At 40.3% G+C, this 17,599-nt stretch overlaps 1 protein-coding gene across 2 annotated transcripts in view; it reads left to right on the top strand.

The window, feature by feature from the left end:
* elna (elastin a) overlaps positions 1-17,599 on the top strand; it is a 50,802-nt gene that overhangs the window by 12,556 nt on the left and 20,647 nt on the right. For both annotated transcript variants that reach the window (XM_077566506.1, XM_077566507.1), the window contains exons 4-8: positions 34-129; positions 311-337; positions 16,260-16,325; positions 16,470-16,541; positions 17,451-17,480. In XM_077566506.1, the coding sequence (XP_077422632.1) occupies positions 34-129; positions 311-337; positions 16,260-16,325; positions 16,470-16,541; positions 17,451-17,480 (291 nt within the window). The remainder of the gene's footprint in view (positions 1-33; positions 130-310; positions 338-16,259; positions 16,326-16,469; positions 16,542-17,450; positions 17,481-17,599) is intronic.

Raw genomic sequence — 17,599 nt, 5'->3', positions numbered from 1 at the left:
GACTGGTCTGTCTGTGTTTGACCTCGCTATTAGGTGGTTATGGTGGTGGAGGGCACGGCGGCGGCCCAGGAGGTCTTGTGCCAGGAGGCGTTGGCCAGACTGGATTTGGTGCTGGAAGACTTGGAGCAGGTGGGAAAAGCATTCATTAATCATCAACAATGGTGGTCATGAAATTCAGTGCCAATACTATTCATCTTAAACCACTCTAATCCTTAGTGCTTCACTCTGTGGAGTTGTATGGTAAATCAAAATGTGAGCTCAAGTAGCCTATAACCTCAGATTTTTATTTTTTATTTTTTACTTATTGTAGGACAAGGTGGGAAAGGACCTAAACCAGGTGAGAAGAAACAATTAAAAACGTATTAGAGCAAAGGTACACTGAACTGCCACAATTTTAGGTACACTGGCACAACTTAATGAGATTCAATACATTCTTACAGTGTTAATTTTTTTTTACTTTCTTTCTATTTATGAAAAGGTTTGTTTTATTCCTTTCTTATATATATATATATACATATATTCTAGGGGATGAAACTATTCAAATTTCCCTCACAGTATGATTCAGTGCAGGTCTTCACCACTTAACACTATAACGATAAACATACAGTAGGTAAATACATCTTTCCAAGTATGTTAGTCAAAACTGAGCATTACGATATTGACTCATACAAATTGGCTCTCATTATGTCATGCTGGGGTACCTTATGCTGTGTCTGGCACATATGTTTGTTTCAAGGGAACCTAATTGTGGGATTTTATTTTGGGCAAGTGACTGACCTGCATATGGTGTTCTTCACTGTGACTGACCATGTAGCTGATCCATTAGCTTTGTAGCAACATTGTAGGGTTGGGTGGGAATGCCCAACTTTTTACAGTGCATTTATTGGGCGGATAAAACAGTTTACTTTATACTCTGCATTATGTTTTCACACCCATTGCCCAGCCACTAGACAAAGGTAAACACCCTTTTGAGTAATTGTCACCAAGCTGCTCTTATCACCCTGTGTTGCAGGTTTACATTTGCTTGACCACTATATATATATCTTGATTAGATGAGGGCGTGAGGCTTTACATACAGTAGATTGTACTGCCCAACACCACTGTTGCATTAGTGAGTGATGATTGGCAGAGTATAAGCGAACATCCACACTTGCTGAACAATGGTGCCAGAGGACTGATGTGTTTTTTTTTTACCGTCAGACCCTCACAATATCTGGAAATGTTCTGGAAATCTTTTCTCCAGTACTGTATAGTAAATATTTTCCATTGCTGTATTTTTGTCTACACTTCAGCGGTAGCTTTAGCGGCTTTTAATTTCCGCAAGCACTTACTGATACAATCTGAGCATACCTCTATGTGTTCGGACAGATAAGGAAGCAAGCAAATGTCGTACGGGCCTGATAACAGAATGGCCCCTGTTGAGGGCCACACCCCCTCAACAAGATTGGCAGGGCAGACGCATTTTGTAAATGACCTCATTACCAGTGCTGTATTAAGTGGAAGTTGATTTTGGCAGGGGTTATTTGGAAGGTCAAGAATTTTCATACATGTAGGTCATGCTACTGTACCATTACTACAATGTGCATGACAATTAAAATATGCATAATTTTTTATAACCTGGATTACCTTTTAGAAAACTGCTCCTGTTACATATTAGAAAACATTTAGTTATTTGTTTGTTTTTTTCCAAGATCTAAAGTGAGATTACAAACTCAAAAGCAGTGATGCGGAAACAAAGTCATGGCATTGGCAGAAGATCATAACATGATTAAATATTCCATCAGATAGTGCTGATGTCATCCCCTAAAATGCTCCCATCCCCTATAGAAGACTTCCAATGGAGCATCCATTCCAGATATATATACCGGTCTGTTTTCACTTATATTTTTTAAATATTTTGCTTTTGTTTTTAACATTAATTTAGGAATTTAACCTTAAATTTGGAATGTTGTTACTTTTCAGTTTGCAGCTTTTTCATGAGCAGTAAATAATAGTCATGAAGAAATAGTGGTTGTCATGTCTGGGAAGATCTGGCTTTGGTTGAGGGCCCTGAGTGGGTTCCCGCCCTTCCGCGGGTTAACCAATCCGGGCCCTCAGCCACTTGTGCCTGGCCCCAGGTGTGACTAGTCCCCCAATTAGTGTGGGTGTATTTAATTCCCGGGTGGTGATCAGTCGGCGTGGGATCATTGCCGTTTGTCACGGTCACCCCTGGACTGCGTTCTGTCATTTTGATTTGATTTTGGACAATAAAATACGTCAGTCTAACCTGCACTCCTGTCTCCCTGCATTTTGGGTCCTCTACTCCACACGCCGACAGACATCACGCCGCTCCGTGACTACACCGTGACAGACAGCAATGATCCCACGCTGACTGATCACCACCCGGGAATTAAATACACCCACACTAATTGGGGGACTAGTCACACCTGGGGCCAGGCACAAGTGGCTGAGGGCCCGGATTGGTTAACCCGCGGAAGGGCGGGAACCCACTCAGGGCCCTCAACCAAAGCCAGATCTTCCCAGACATGACAGTGGTTAGATCGTCTGCCTCAGGCAGGGTTTGGGAATCCAGGTCCAGAAAGTAAAAACCCTGCCACAGATTGGCTTTAGCCACAGGTGCTTCTACTTAATTGGCAGGTAAACGAGCTCATAGAAGCACCTGCTGAGGCTAAAGTCAAACTGTTTCAGGGTTTGTTCTCTCTGAACCTGGATTCCCCAAGCCTGGCCTCAGGTTAGTGGTTCGAATCTTGGCTATGGACTTGATTAGCTTCATCGAAGACTGTAATTATCCATTGGTGAGAAAGCCTATATGTGCCCTGCGATGGACTGTCTACCACTCCAAATTTAGCTGGGATTGGCCCCAGCTCAAATGTGACCCTAATGAGGATAACAGTTAGCAGCATCATGAATGGCTAACGGGACTGCAATGGCCTTTGTAGCTTAATAGTCTTTGGCATGCTCAGCAATTTTTCAGCTCTCGCAATTCATGTGTGGATTGCGTTGTAGAACCATTTGCAATCAGTGATGAAACACTGACATAGTGTACCTGTGCACGTTGAGAAACCTTCCAATCATTCTTTTGTGAAGCTCAATAGTGACGCTACATTCCACTGGCAAGCTCCTTGCTTGACCTGGACTATTACGCAGGGCAACAGCCGGTGAATTGTTTAGCATGACTATAGTGAATTTTAGCATAGCTCATGCAAAACCTTGTAAACGTCAATATCCAGTTTTGACAATCTCTGAATCCTGGGTAATAATCTTCCTTTGATGAGAAGCACCTGCATGCCATCATCTTTTAAAGGTGGATTCAATCCTTTATGCTGTAATTGGCCAACATATAGCATCCTGTCCCTTTCAAGCACCACGACGAGGTAATAGGATTAACTTTCTGGGACACTTATTCAGGAATTTCAACAAGGCATGCTAAGAGATGATAGGGAAAGAACAAGCCTATACACTGGAAAGTGTGTGACGTAATGAGACTTTCAGTGGAAGACTCCACTGTTACTCGACATGTGCGCTGTCACCACTAATCAAGCATAGATTGTTATCCTATTTTTACAGTTTTTACAGTAGTCTTCCATGTAAATTGTCAGATTCCCCCGATTAGGCCTTTGTCATTTATTAGAGTTAATATAGAGATGTACTTGTTTCTTTTTACAGCTGTTCACATTTATGTCATTAGTTGACTTACTTGCCATAAATAGAGCTTGTCTTTCCCTGTCTTTTGGGCGAGAGGCTTGGTAGGTCCCGGACTTGTCGCCAGCCAATTGCAGAACACATATAGACAAACAACCATCCATACTCACATTGACTTACAATGGCAATTTAGAGTCTTCAATTAACCTAAGAAGCATGTTTTGGAATGCGGGAGCGAGCTGGAGTACTTGAAGAAATCTAACCCAAGCACAGGGAGAACATGCAAACTCCACACAACTGTACCGTACAACCTGTAACGCAAATTGGGTAGTGAACTGGCACTTTTTCAATGTCTATATTTTAGGCCTTTAGTGGTATTGGTCAGTTTTTGAACTTTTGGTATGGTCTTTTTTTGTCTAATACTGTGACCTCATTTACATTTGTCCTTACAATTTCCCATCTTTTTCAATCTCTGACATCTATAGCATTTGACAATCCATGACAGTTAGAAAGGCAAGATAGCTTTTATGAATTTCTCTGTGTGAATGCATACTAAAGTAATGTCACAAAACATCAGGTCAAAAACTGCACGAGTTGTTACATCTGGAAGCTGTTTCTTTTCAGACTTCCCTGCCGAGTTTATACTACATTTGGCTGAGATTATATAAAGTCACCACCACTGTTGGGTATACCTGCAATAACCTTTTTGACAGTAAAATATGATGCAGATTTTTTGGGGGGGCAGCTTGCTTTTACTTAATGTTTTTGTTGCTGCCCCAAAAATTGGCCTAGCAATCAATTTCAAGATTTAACAATATTATTACGATAGAGTCTGAACTGCAATATCCATTTAAATTATGATGACAGATACCACTGGTCACTGTAGTTTGTCAATGGGAGGCGATATCCTTCGACCGCAGGAGGCCAGGCCAGTCGGCACTTAAAACAAAAAGCTGTAGCATCACTTTGGACAGCCACTTTCCACACTTCCCTCTGTTCCAAAGCATTATGTGTCAGTTTAAGTTATAATGCAATCCTCAACTCGTTCCTTTTGTGAAATTTGGATCGAGCGTTGTGTGCACCGTTCTGTGATTTGTGGCCCAGAACACCTGTTTCAATTACCGAACCCACTGGCTCATGTCAGGATCATTTCTTGAAGAAGTAGGATGCATTTTTGTCTACTTAGCTACGGGCTGAGCACGGTAATAGCAGGGAAATGGAAGGTCGCCTGAAAACAAAGATAGTGAGAAGTGGCAAGGACAGGAAAACTACAAATAAAGGCACTTTTTTTTCTCATGTTTTAGATCTCATTTTATTTTACAGGTACAGCAGACCAAATCACATGCCCAGTATGTGCGGTAGATCACATTCCTAATACTTGCGCACAAAACTTTTGCATAAAGACAGACTGCTAGAGATGAGATGCAGAATGTTGCGCCAAAAGAAGATGATCTTGGCCAGGATGCGAGTCCCCTTGAATGTTTTTCATTAGTGCAGCTCAGAACTGTACACATGTGAATGTGTCAGAATCACAACTTACTAAATATCTACCTCACGGGCCTCATAATTTGTCAGCACATATGCTCATACACACACATCAATAGTGAATATGTTGAGGACATAAAGCAGAGTGGTTCTACGGAGCCATCAATCAGAATGTCAAGCATACACCGTAGTACTGCACTGTACTGTATTTTTGTACATTGAACAGCAGTCCTATTACTTTTAATTTACTTTTTTAAATGGAGTTCAAACAACAAAATACAAGTACCGAAAATGTAACTATCAGTGCTGTCACTGTTACATTAAAAAAGTAACTTTGCTGATTACTTGCTTGTGAGAGTAACTTAGTTACTTTACTGATTGCTTGATTTTAAAAGTAAATTAGTTAGATTACAAGTTACTTTAATAGTTACATTCAGCAGATACCAACAACCCTCTTTATTTAATGAAGAATGAAGTTTGTTTAAAATTAAGTCGACCTTTTTGACCATTTTTTTTACCATATCTATTTTTATTTAAATAGCTTTTTTTTTTCTGAATTTCACTTAACTTTATTGGGCTACTTACTACTTACTACTAGTCTTTTTAGACTTCAGTTAACATAAAAAAACATGTTTTAAATCAAATATACAAGTAAAATAAAGACAATCTTGTCTTTTCTTACTTAACATATTTAACTATTAATGTTGTAGCGGCTAAATCATAAAGCTCTCCAACTTTTTCTGTAGTTTTCCCATTTGTCCGGTCACCAAAAACTGCACACGGGCACCATTCTCACAGCGAAAGTTGTTTCCTGAAAGGTTTTCTTCAGTGATGTGAGCAAATTTTCTTAGCATCTCCATAATCTTAGCCAATATTCCCAAAACGTATTGTAATTGAAAAGCAATCAAAGTTCAGTTGTGGCTTTTATTAGTTTTTGTTTGTGTCTAATCAATTTTGCATGCTACACGCCTCAGTCTGAGACTGATGTACACTCTTGGCAAAGTCGAGCCAATCTTCCAGCTTTTGTTTTCCAGTAAATCTGGACTATGAACCTCTGTCCTTGTCCATCTGGCAATATTGTCCCTGGGTTGTTTAGACACAGATGGACATTATCTCTCTCTCTCTCTCGTTCTCTCTTTCTCATACTCTCTCCCTGGATTTTTGAAGGAGTGTTGTGCGCTTCAAAGGCAAAATGCAAATTAGCACAAATATTTACAGGTAACACAAAACCATCCGATTGATTCTGGCAGAGGTTTACAGTTTATTGGAAATTTCATTGACCATAACAAAGGAATATACTAGTTGCACATTGTTACACATGGGCTAAAACAAATCCTATCCCTCTAATTTGCTCCAAAGGAATTTTTCAAGCTATTCTTACAAGTTGGCCAAACAAGGCCCAGTTCCTCTGAATTTTGTCCAATGCACATGCACAGACTAGGGGAAAAAAGCAAACTGTAGACAATTTGTCGCATCATAAATTATTCACTATGTCCATTCTCTCACATTCTCACATGCACACAATTACCCGTGGCCATGGATGAGGGCAATGTATGTCACTTGTTTCTTAATTGTGCTCACCTTTGGTAACTGGGCTGAAACAATGGCTATATGACTGTTTCTATGTTTTTTTTGTTGAGTATAGGTCACTAACCTACTTACTATATTAGTAGTATAGTTGTTCACATATTTTGCTCAGCTTCCGTTGGATTCGTTTGTACTCAGTGCCCCATGTATAAATGCCCTTCAAATGACTGGTGACCAGTCCTAGTTGTTGTCTGCCTTCCACCCCAAGTCAGATGGAATTGGCTCCTGCCTTAACCCTGAACAGAATAAGAGCTTTATGGATGGAGTCTCTGCTGGGGCAGCTGACCTAAAACTCCCAGTGCTCACAATGGTCACTCAGATGTCTCCTTAAGATTCCTCATCTTGTATGCAGGTCCACAATTAAACAGGTTGACAGGTTTAGGATCTTTTAACCCTCTGCAGCCTATCAAGGTGTCATAGTCTTTCAGCTCAAAAAGTAAATATTCTTCTGGGTTCAGCTTGTCATTTTGTCCTCCATCCATGATATAAATGATCTTTTTATATTCTCTTCCTAATGATTGCAGCAGTGACATGCAACAGATGGCTGCACTGTGTTCGCAAGCTTTCCTATGACGGAAGAACTTGGAAAATGCTTTGGAACCGGTGCATCCAGCATCAATGTTTCAATGTGCATGTTAGCAGCCGACCTGTCCAAGATTGGTCTCCTTCCTCAACCCTGACTTGTCAGAAAAGTATTCAGTGCAATGGCAGTCAGATGCACATGTGGACCATCTGGGAGAGGAAACACACTTGGCCCAACTGTACATACCATGCCTTCAGGCTTTGCATTTTGACATGAGTTCTAACCCGAATCATAGTTTGTACAATTAATCTTTTTGGGGCTGGCTGCTCAGATCTGTGATGTTTCGCCTCATATGTTCCATAATCTAATGCTTGCAATGTGTTTCTGCCTTGTCTGAATGCCTGTGTTGAACATGCTGCACGTTTGTGTGCCAAGATCAAATGGTTGATGAGCACTAAATTGTAGATACTCCTTAGACATGTTCAGGGGCTCGGAGTTGGCAGAGCAGCTGGGACATTCCTTCAAAGTGGATAAAGAGTAGCAGATCCTCTCAGTTCTAACAAAAACCAGGAAAGGCCGAACTCTCTGGTGTGGTTCAAAGCGTACCGTCTGCTGCTGTCGGCTTCGTATGACTTGAAGTGTAAACAATGACATCATTGACTCAATGGATAATGGTGTAATGCGAGGTTTACAAATTAGTACAGTTTCAAATCTAAACAGGAACAACAACTGTCGCCACAGATGGAATGACAACACCGCTGAGTGGAAAATAAAATTCCTGTTCTGGAAACCAGTGTTTCCCAACTTTTATGGAGCCAAGGCATCCATTTTAAATGAATCTCATAGCGCACCATCAAACAAAATTGTTACAAAAATTATGAATATTGAAATAATGATGATCTTGTCTCAATGTATTCACAAATTGACTGCTTATTTAAACAGAAAGCTGTTCTTTGTACCTTCTACCATCTAGTAGACGAAAAGTTAATTGTTCTACCTGTCCCTATATGTCACTGGAACGGATAGATGAGCAAAGATTTATTTGTAATCGATAAATAATCATTTTGAGATTAATTAAGTGAACTTGGATAATTTTCCTGATGATCTCTCTCGCTAGTGTGCTATGGCACCGTGGTTGGGAATTATTGCGCTACATTCAACGGAAAATATTAAAACTCACATATTAGAATTCTATTTGATCATTCCTTGCCATAAATGTTTTTAATTAAGCATGCACTTTAGAGTTATTGCTCAATTCAAGTGCACACGTACTGTGGTAGTAGTTCAAAGTGCGGATGTTTGTCGTGGGAAGTGAGTCTTTCCCAGTGTGTGAGAAGTAGCAGCACTTTTCAATGACCTCAAGTGTATTAGTCATATTATTCAAACTGTTTTAATGTTTTGGCATGCAAGGCAGCAGAGAGAAACTTTGGGTGTGCTGCAGGCAGACAGACTAATAAACAACTCCACAAAATAAACCATTTAGTGGAGGTAATTAAGGCACAGTCCGAATAATTTTTGCATAAAGCTGTTTACTGAGGTGGGGTCGCACAACAGCACAGTAGCACAGTTACTGTTTGTATGAAGCCATTAGAAAGCATTGCTAAATGCCTGTTTGAGTGAGATATTCTTACTCACTGCTTTTTTTTTTTTTTACATGCATGTATTTTAGTCATTTTTATTCAACTTGGTGCACAAGCTCTGGAAATAGTTTGATATGCCATTTTTTTGTGTTTTGAAAAGTTGTAGCTAACTAAACCATGCTTTTACAAACGCCCTTCCTTTGGGTTAACAAAGGACAGTGCTACAGTAGTCTCAATAGTGGTTGGGTCGAGCTGGACAGTTTGTCTCTTTTGTGTGTAATAGGAAGAAAAATATAGGTTCGAACCTCTCTGAGGCCAAAATGATTGAATTTAAAACTGGTTGCTGAAGAGACACGGGTTTTCTTCCTGAGCATTGTTGAAGTTCCCATAGTGGCGCTAGGTGCCTTTTTTTTTTTTTTTTTCCATCCACCCAACAATCAAACAAACCAACCGCAATCAAAACATTGCTCCTCACCTAAGCACTTTCACGCTAGTCTACGGCAAGGTTTTTCAAACCCAAAGTGTGATAAAAGTTTATTGGTCTGCCAATTCTATCGATCCATTCTCCATAGCACTTGACCTTATTAGGGTTGTGGGTGAGCTTGAGCCTATCCCAGCTGAGTTTGGGTGAGAAGACGTGTGCACTCAGGACTTCCTGATACAAGAAACTTATAGACAAACATCCATTCATCCAGTAGACATTTTAGAGGCTTTTCAGAACTTTAGCTCACTGGTAGCACTCTAGGTTCCCAAACTGGATATGAGGTCGTGGTGCGGGTTCGATTCCCGATCATGTTAATTTGATAGCTTGAAAAGTAGATAGGTAAAAGAAGGTGATAGAGTTAAAAAAAATTATACTCATTCAGAGGAGGCATATGTTAAACTACTTATAATTTATGACATATTTGAGAAAATGTTGAGTATCATTGAAGGATCTAGACTAGAGGCTGGGCCAAGTGTCCTCTTTTTTGGAAATCAAAAGTGCAAATTACTGTTAATTACATTGATAGGAGTAATTACCACTACTAGAGATTTCTGAGGAGAACTGAGCCACATTAGAAACATTTCTATCAGGAGGAACTCACTTAGGACAACAAATAGGTTGACTGAGCGCTTTTGGAAGTTGTCATTGATAGTGTCATGACTCCATGGAAAAATTTAATTAAAAACAATAGAAGGCATTCTGCCCAAGTCAGCAAGGTCACACCATTAAGTAAAGGATAGACAATATGTGCAGTAGCGTGTGAACATATAATAAATTCAACATGTACGCAAACCTTGGGTCTCACAGTTGGGTGCTGATAAGTTACAGCACAGGGAACCTGGAAGTGACAAGGACAATTGGAGGTCACGGGAGAAGGGTGAGGGAACGCAAGGGAAGCATCACTGTATCCGCTTGTGTCTCACGCAATGTGGAATTACTACAGCACCTCACATCACTCTGCTTTTATCCAGCTCACCCTGCATCACCTCACAAAAATGCTATCTATCCACCAACTTGGAAGTTGTACAGCGTGATAATTTGATACTGATAAAAATCGTGTGCGATGACTACAAAAGACATAATGATAGGCTTACTTTTAAAACTGAAAATGTATTTGGGACCATAGCCGAAGAATCGAACCCACCTGTCAATCAAAGACTAATGATGTTTCTTCAGGGAATTGGCCGAGTCTTTGAAGATGAAGTTAGTGAGAAGATTTTCCATCACATTACAGAAAGTGCAGCAATGTGCATTGCCAAAGCACGTCCCTGCATTCTGTGCACCTTTTGGTGTTAATGATGTCATGGTTAGCGCAAGCAAGATACAGTATGTGTCATACTTCTCACTTTTGCACTTGTAACAGAATGAAGGGGTATGAGTTCAAATGGTCTCTAGGTGCTTTTCTGCAAGCTAACAGAGCAAAAACAAATAAAGAAAAATGAAAAAAGTCTCTAAAATACCGCGGACATTTCAGAGGTCTGTCTTCCGCTCGTCCATCTTCAGTGGTTTTGAATAAAAGCCCAAAGTGTAGAGCACGAAGCATTCATTTGTCACATACTCATGTTTGGTTCCTCCTATTGATGCAATTAACACCTTGTCTTTTCTAAATAAACTGATAGAAAGTGTTTGTTTTTTTTTTGGGGGGGGGCATGAAAAATAATAGTGATAAGTGGAGAGAACAAGTGAAGGAGAGAGAGTGAGAAGCAAAGACAGTGTTTTGATTAATGGCTTTTGTATCCCTCGGTTCTCAAACGAGATTGTCTGACCTCGCCCCGATGGAGAATGAGCGAGATGTTTGAGGGGTGAGATTGAAACCAGATATTTCTGTACACACTGGCTCATATCCATCACTTGGGCTGAGAACATGACCAATGACTGAGTTTTGGCCACATTGTCTGGCCAGTGTCAGTCTACAACAAAGATTTACATTCTTTTTCTTACATGTGTTCCCTTCAAATACTTTGTTGTAGCTTTTACAGTACAACAATGACTTGTCACAGGGCGGTACCTATAGAGGCGCTTCTTTTGAGTCTTGGGACTTGGGGACGTATCTGTACCGTGTAGACCAATGTAAAAACCAAACAAAAAAAGAGAGTAATAGAGTAAGAGTAATATTTACTTTTTCACTCAAAAACTAAAAAAAAAAAAGTTTTACAAGGAGAGTTTTGAGTACATTTTACCAGTTTGTAAAAAAATAAATAAAATAAAAAAGCAAAAAAAAAAACAACGCAAGGGTTGAGGAACAAACAAACCCACAACTTGGGTTGAGAGACAGTCACTCTACCACCTGAGCCATGCCGCTCCTGCAGTGTGTTTGTATATTGATGGTGTCAGGCAGAGTCCTTGTACAACCAAGAGACCAGTTTTTGGTCTCATTTTAGACACACCAGCTATATATATATATATTGGTAACCAGTTCAGGGTTTACCGCCTACTGCCCGAAGCCAGCTGGGATAGGCTCCAGCGCCCCGCGACCCTTGTGAGGACAAGCGGTTCAGAAAATGGATGGATATATACATATATATATATGGGTAAAAATTACTTAAAACTCTCCTTGTAAAAGTAGAATTTCTTTTTCCCCCTTTTTTTTTTTAAACAGTAACCCTGAAATCATGCCCTTTGGGCTCTTACTGGATCACTTGTTTTTGACAGTGCCTATGCATCGATCTATCATTGATTTATCCGTCCAGGGTAACTCCAAAACGAACTACTAAAATCAAGTCCTGAGAGCATTTTTGAAGCGGGTCAAAAAAAAAATCCACGATAACACTGAGCTGCAAACATTCCTGAAGACACTGTCATTTGCATACCAGTATTATCATTATTATCCTAAGAAAAAAAATATTAATAATGCTGTAATCTACATGTATGTGATTAAGAGATTAGATTAGAGATCAATATGAGTACTGGGAATAATTTGTCTCTACTGGTTGTTTGTTTGTATCCAAAATGCTGTTGTCGTACAAATAAGCAGCATTAGATCAGTCTTGTGTGAACGGAGCGAGCCTATGATGCATCACAGTACTTAATCGCTCACCTTCTTTTCTCGGTTCAGTCTCTGGTGTAGTATTGAATTTCCAGCCCTTCCATCTTGGATTGGATCATTGACTTTTTGTTGAGATGTTCTGTCCATTGTCCAAATAATAATTGTGGAGTTACAGAGGTGGTCTCATGGGTTTCCTGTTTTGCCTAGAGTGGGTCAAAAATGTATTTACAATATACAGCAGGTATACAGAAATCCTTCAACTTGTCAGAAATTAAATAAATACTGGGAAAAGCACCAACGGAAACTGATCATTTGATATCAGGGCTATTGTGCAGACAATCCATGGGTGGTTCATTGTCAACAAAACAAACTGACGTGCAGTATACTTCCAATAATCTGCAAGTTATGAAGGCCCTATTTGTGTGAGTTTATGTCCTGTCGTAATTCATGTCCAACAAAAATATGGTTGTTTAGGCTGACAATGTGTTGTAAATATGGCCAAACAGAGAGCTTGTGTTTAAAACCAAATGCTATTGTATCACAAATAAAAAGCATATGATACATGTCAAGCCATCAAATACCTTTTTAAATTTAACAGTGTCCTCTGTGACCCTAACCTCCTCCGAAAAGACCAGCTGCTGCTTCAGGCCCACGCACAGATCTCAGTCAGTCAGTCAGTCAGATGTATGCTGCCCTCCGTTTGGAAGGTGACAAACCGCAACTCAGTCCCATAAATCATCTTCCTTTTACTAAAATTTCAAGTTTGGAGTACGTAAGAGATTGGCAACGGAACGCAGAACCAAGTTCAGTATGCCCTGGTCAGTCCTCCACAGCTCCTTCCACAATAGAGGCCCTTTTAGTGCCTCATCCCACTGCATCCGGCGGCCCTGGGGGGCGAGACCCACCACTTTACTACAATTTGGCCTATTCTGTTGTCCCCCAGACAGTTTGCATCACAAGATCTCTTCTTCCTCTGGCGTTGGTCTTGCGCCAACTCTTGTTACAGTGGTTTACAAGGCCTAGGTGCCCTTGGCACGCGGTGCTGACAATTTCCTGGTGCTTCCAGTAAACTGCCGCTTTCCTCACTGCTGTGTGTTTCCATTTTCTGCCACACTTAATGGCATTGCTTTGCGTACTGTACTTTCCCATCCTTTGACGCTAGCAGCATGCAGGTAGCCCTTGCTTTGGTGGTTTTGAATTGGTTTACAACCAAGGAAAATAGCAAATGGAGCTTTGATGACTTGCTGTAGAGTGTGACCGAATTGAAAGCTAGGGTGAGGCAAGACAATTCTGAAGGATCTGTGTGTTTCCATTGCGCTCAGAAATGTGCAAGATCCACCACACCAGCATCTATCGAAACTCAAACACAATCTGCTTCTTCCTCTGGTCGTTGAATCGGTGGAGGCTGGTGTCTGTGGATCTCACTCTGCTTCATCTGTCCTTCCTTCCTTGTCTCAATCTCTCCTTTGGTGTCTTGAGGTCTCCCTAATTTGTTGGAATTTAGATGTTTCTGGGGTTGGTGAAAGACTCTGGTTGGTAACCCAATGGGTAGTAGGTAATGTCTGGTCGGTGCTGGATTTCACTTTTCTTTGATCCTTCCTCGGGTCTCCTGACAACCTCACGACTCTAGCTGGATTCTGAAGTATTCGGTTTAGGTGAACGGTATGGGATTTTTAATAAATTTTAGGTGAACTAATGAATACACACATGCACGCACACACACACACGCACATGCACATACTCACCCACATACAAAATAAAAATTAATTAAAATATATATATTTTTTAAAGAGAGCGATGATGATGACATGTCAAATCGGTAAAATTACCGAATGAACAATACTGAGCTCTCCAGAGGAAAAAAAAGGAGAAAAATAAATAAATAAATAAAAAATAATAATAAAAAATAATAATAAATGTGCAAAATGTAAACGGTTAGATTTATTGTAAGATCATTGCTGGCACTCCGGTGCGGTCTAGATGACTGCTAATCTTGTTCTCTAATGTTGGTCGCTACTTTTCACAAAAACGAAACACATTACAGTCACGATTTTCATTTGGAGATATTAAGCCTACCTTGGCTGTCACTTCTGTCTAGTTACTTTTGTTAAAGTGGCGTGGTGACACAGTGACAGCTCACATCTTAGTGACACTGATCAACTAGCATGTTGTTGTAGGCATAGGGTTCTATAGTGCTAGCATGTTGTAGCAACTACTAAGGCTAGCGCTGAGAAAGCAGACAATAAACTTACCAGCAGTCGCTCATATTGGGTCTGGATTTTCAGCTGCTGGTCCATTTTCTCAGACGAAATGTAGAGAGCACATCGCTAGTCACATAACGGCAGACACCAAAGCAGCAGAGGTTTGTTGTAACCATATTACGTCTGTTTAGTATATTTATGGCGAAATAGTGATTCGAATCAGTTCACAAGTTTTGCCTCATACAAATGCACTCTTGTCCGAAAATTAACTGCCCATGTGCTGTGCGCTGTTCTAAAAATAGTAGTTGGGTGTAATTGTAAACTGCCCTATTGAACATTACGCTATCATGAAGTGGTTTTTGAGAAAGTATATGGCAAAAATGTAATGGAATCTCATTTTTCAAGTTTCCTTAGTCGTGTGTGGGAAGTCGCATGACTAGCATTCCTTTTGCACAGTACATGCTAGCTACACATGGACAGACGAACAAACTGGCATATTCCTAAACCTCATTAGGGAGGACAATATAACCTCTATTGGCCGTCCATTTACCTTCCATAAACAAACCTCTCGCGAGAACATTTCTTGAGATTTTATGAGAATTACGGGGGGGCGTGGATAAGTGGTAGAGTGGTTGTCTCCCAACCTAGAGGCTGTGGTTTCGATCCCATGCCATTGTGGCCATGTCGAAGTATCCTTGAGCAAGACACTGAACCCCCAGTTGATCCAGATGCTGCATCATCAGTAGGTGAATGAGTTGGCGAATGTAAAGGGCCTCGTAAGGTGGAAAAGTACCATTTACCATCTTGCGGAAGGGTACGTTACAAGAATTACACCTCTAAACCTCAAGTAGAACGTCATCACTGACCGTTATTTATTTAAATAGTTAAATAGTCCTTTTTATCAACTTCTAAAACACCGTTGAGTCAGAGTTGGACTCGACGCTAACTTTGAGGTGTGCCTGTACACTTCATGTCTAAGAAAGAGATTACTTAGGAACTCTTAGCTCAGAGCGGAGGCTCGTGTTGCATGCCTTGTGTGTTTGTCAAGCCTTTGGCAGGGTTCATCGTGCACTGTTGCTTTCCTCACACATTCTTTGGTCATCATCACTAATCATTGTCATTACCTTCACGCTGAGCATTACTGGGTGCACTCCAAGGTCTCATCCTGTCTGTCTTGCTGCCTTATTCGACTTGCTTCCCTTGTTTGCTCGATCTCACACTCCACTTTTAGACCCTTTTTAGGTGTTTGTGTGACAGTGTGTTTTTGGCTTGTTCTAAAAACATTCATATTTCTAGTATGCTTTCTATCAGCTCAGTTTGCTCAAATATAGTATCTGCATGTTTATGGTATTCTCCCAAGACTGTATGTTGCCAATAATAGTGACGAGTTCAATGTCTTCTGTTTGTATGTATCCACATATAAGAGGTCAAAACTGTGATCAGACTGTTTAAGCAACAAGTTAAGTCAAACTCTAAAGGGTCTTGCCAGAAAGTGTTTCGATTGCTACATAAGATCTTCATCTGCAATGTGAGAGGTTCCCAAGCTAGTTCACCAATATTTGGTTTACGGACTACTAAATGGGGAGCAATGAGACAATGAGTTTGCCAATAAGACAATCTGATATCCTTATTATTTGACTTCATGATAAAATTGCGTTATATCATACACTTAATAATAAAATATGATCACAACATGAATGGATTGCTTAGTGTCGCTGCATGTCACTCTTAAAGCATTGCTGTACTTTTTTGTTTTGTTACCTCTTTATAGGTTACGGCAATCTAGGAGCTGGGGTTCTTGGAGGTGGCGGTTATGGAACTGGAGGCCAAGGCGGCGGTGAGTAGGCTACTACAGTACATTATGTTGGAAGTCGTTGGTATATTGTTTCACCAGCAACACACACAATGTGAAACATGTGATATATGTCTTGTTCAATTCCAGACATAGTTTAACCAACAAATATTTCCTCTTCACATATAGGTGGTTATGGAGGATACGGTGGCGTCCCCGGTGGAATCTTCCCAGGAGCTGGACAGAAGGCTGGTACAAGAGGTACAGTCATCATGACTCAGGAATAATCTAAATGTAACAAAGAGTACAGGTGCATACTCACAGGCCAATTTATTAGGGACACTCACACAAGATGGGATCTAAGAGCTGTATCAAATATTTGGACTTATTGCCACCAGTCCTAGATGTCTTAAATCTGAGGTCTTCAATAAAAATTAAGAGTGCAGTTCCAAAAAAATTCCGAACTACAGTCCGGAACATACTGATGTACAGTATAAGCATGTATTGCCATATTATCAGCTGCTACTGACTACTAATTTTACCGAGGATGCAGTTCTATTGTAAGTTTGTGTTTCAATGTGCTAGAAGAAGCGCCAGAAAATCTGAATTTATATTAAGAATGAAAGAGCAAATAATAAGAGGATTAACCCCTTTTTCTTGTTTTAAAGCGTAACATTATCTGTTAAACCTGCATTTTCATTCTCTGGCCTCTGCCATTTTTACGCGCCCTCACCCCCCGCCCGCCCCCACGCCCAGCCAATTGCTCCAGCTCTAGAGTCGTGCCCTGTGGGAGAAGTTGCAATGCATACGATTGGACTGTATATCTCCTCTTTGCATGAAATGACATCTCGTGATCAGCAAAGCCTCCATAATGACTACCTTAAATCTCCTCAAAGTGATACTGGTTTAATTACAAATGTTTGTCAAAATGACCAATTGATTAGGCTGTGTCTATATAGAAAGAAACCTATAAAGGGCCTCGGACTTAACTAGAAGTTGTTGGTACGATTCCAAATGAAACCGTTAAAACAATAAAACAATACCTTAACTTTGATGACTTTGGTGGTGCTTAAGTCATATTTTGATTGTGAGTTTTGGTGAGTGTAGAACAAAAAAGATGCAATTCTAGAGTATATTGTCATTTTGTCATTTGACATTTCCCCATCACAGGTGGTGGAGGCCATCTGTTACCATTTGGAGGTAAGATGTCGTCTGGTACAATGATGGACTACTGTACAAACACTGACAAAATGATTTTAATGGTCTGCATTCTTGTCTATTAATAACAGAAAGGCCAAGTAAATGCATCACATTAATAG

The sequence above is a fragment of the Vanacampus margaritifer genome, chromosome 5, assembly GCF_051991255.1.
Source record: "Vanacampus margaritifer isolate UIUO_Vmar chromosome 5, RoL_Vmar_1.0, whole genome shotgun sequence".
NCBI classification, from domain to species: domain Eukaryota; kingdom Metazoa; phylum Chordata; class Actinopteri; order Syngnathiformes; family Syngnathidae; genus Vanacampus; species Vanacampus margaritifer.
Note: the sequence above shows the minus strand (reverse complement) of the source record. Positions and strands in the feature narration are given on the sequence as shown.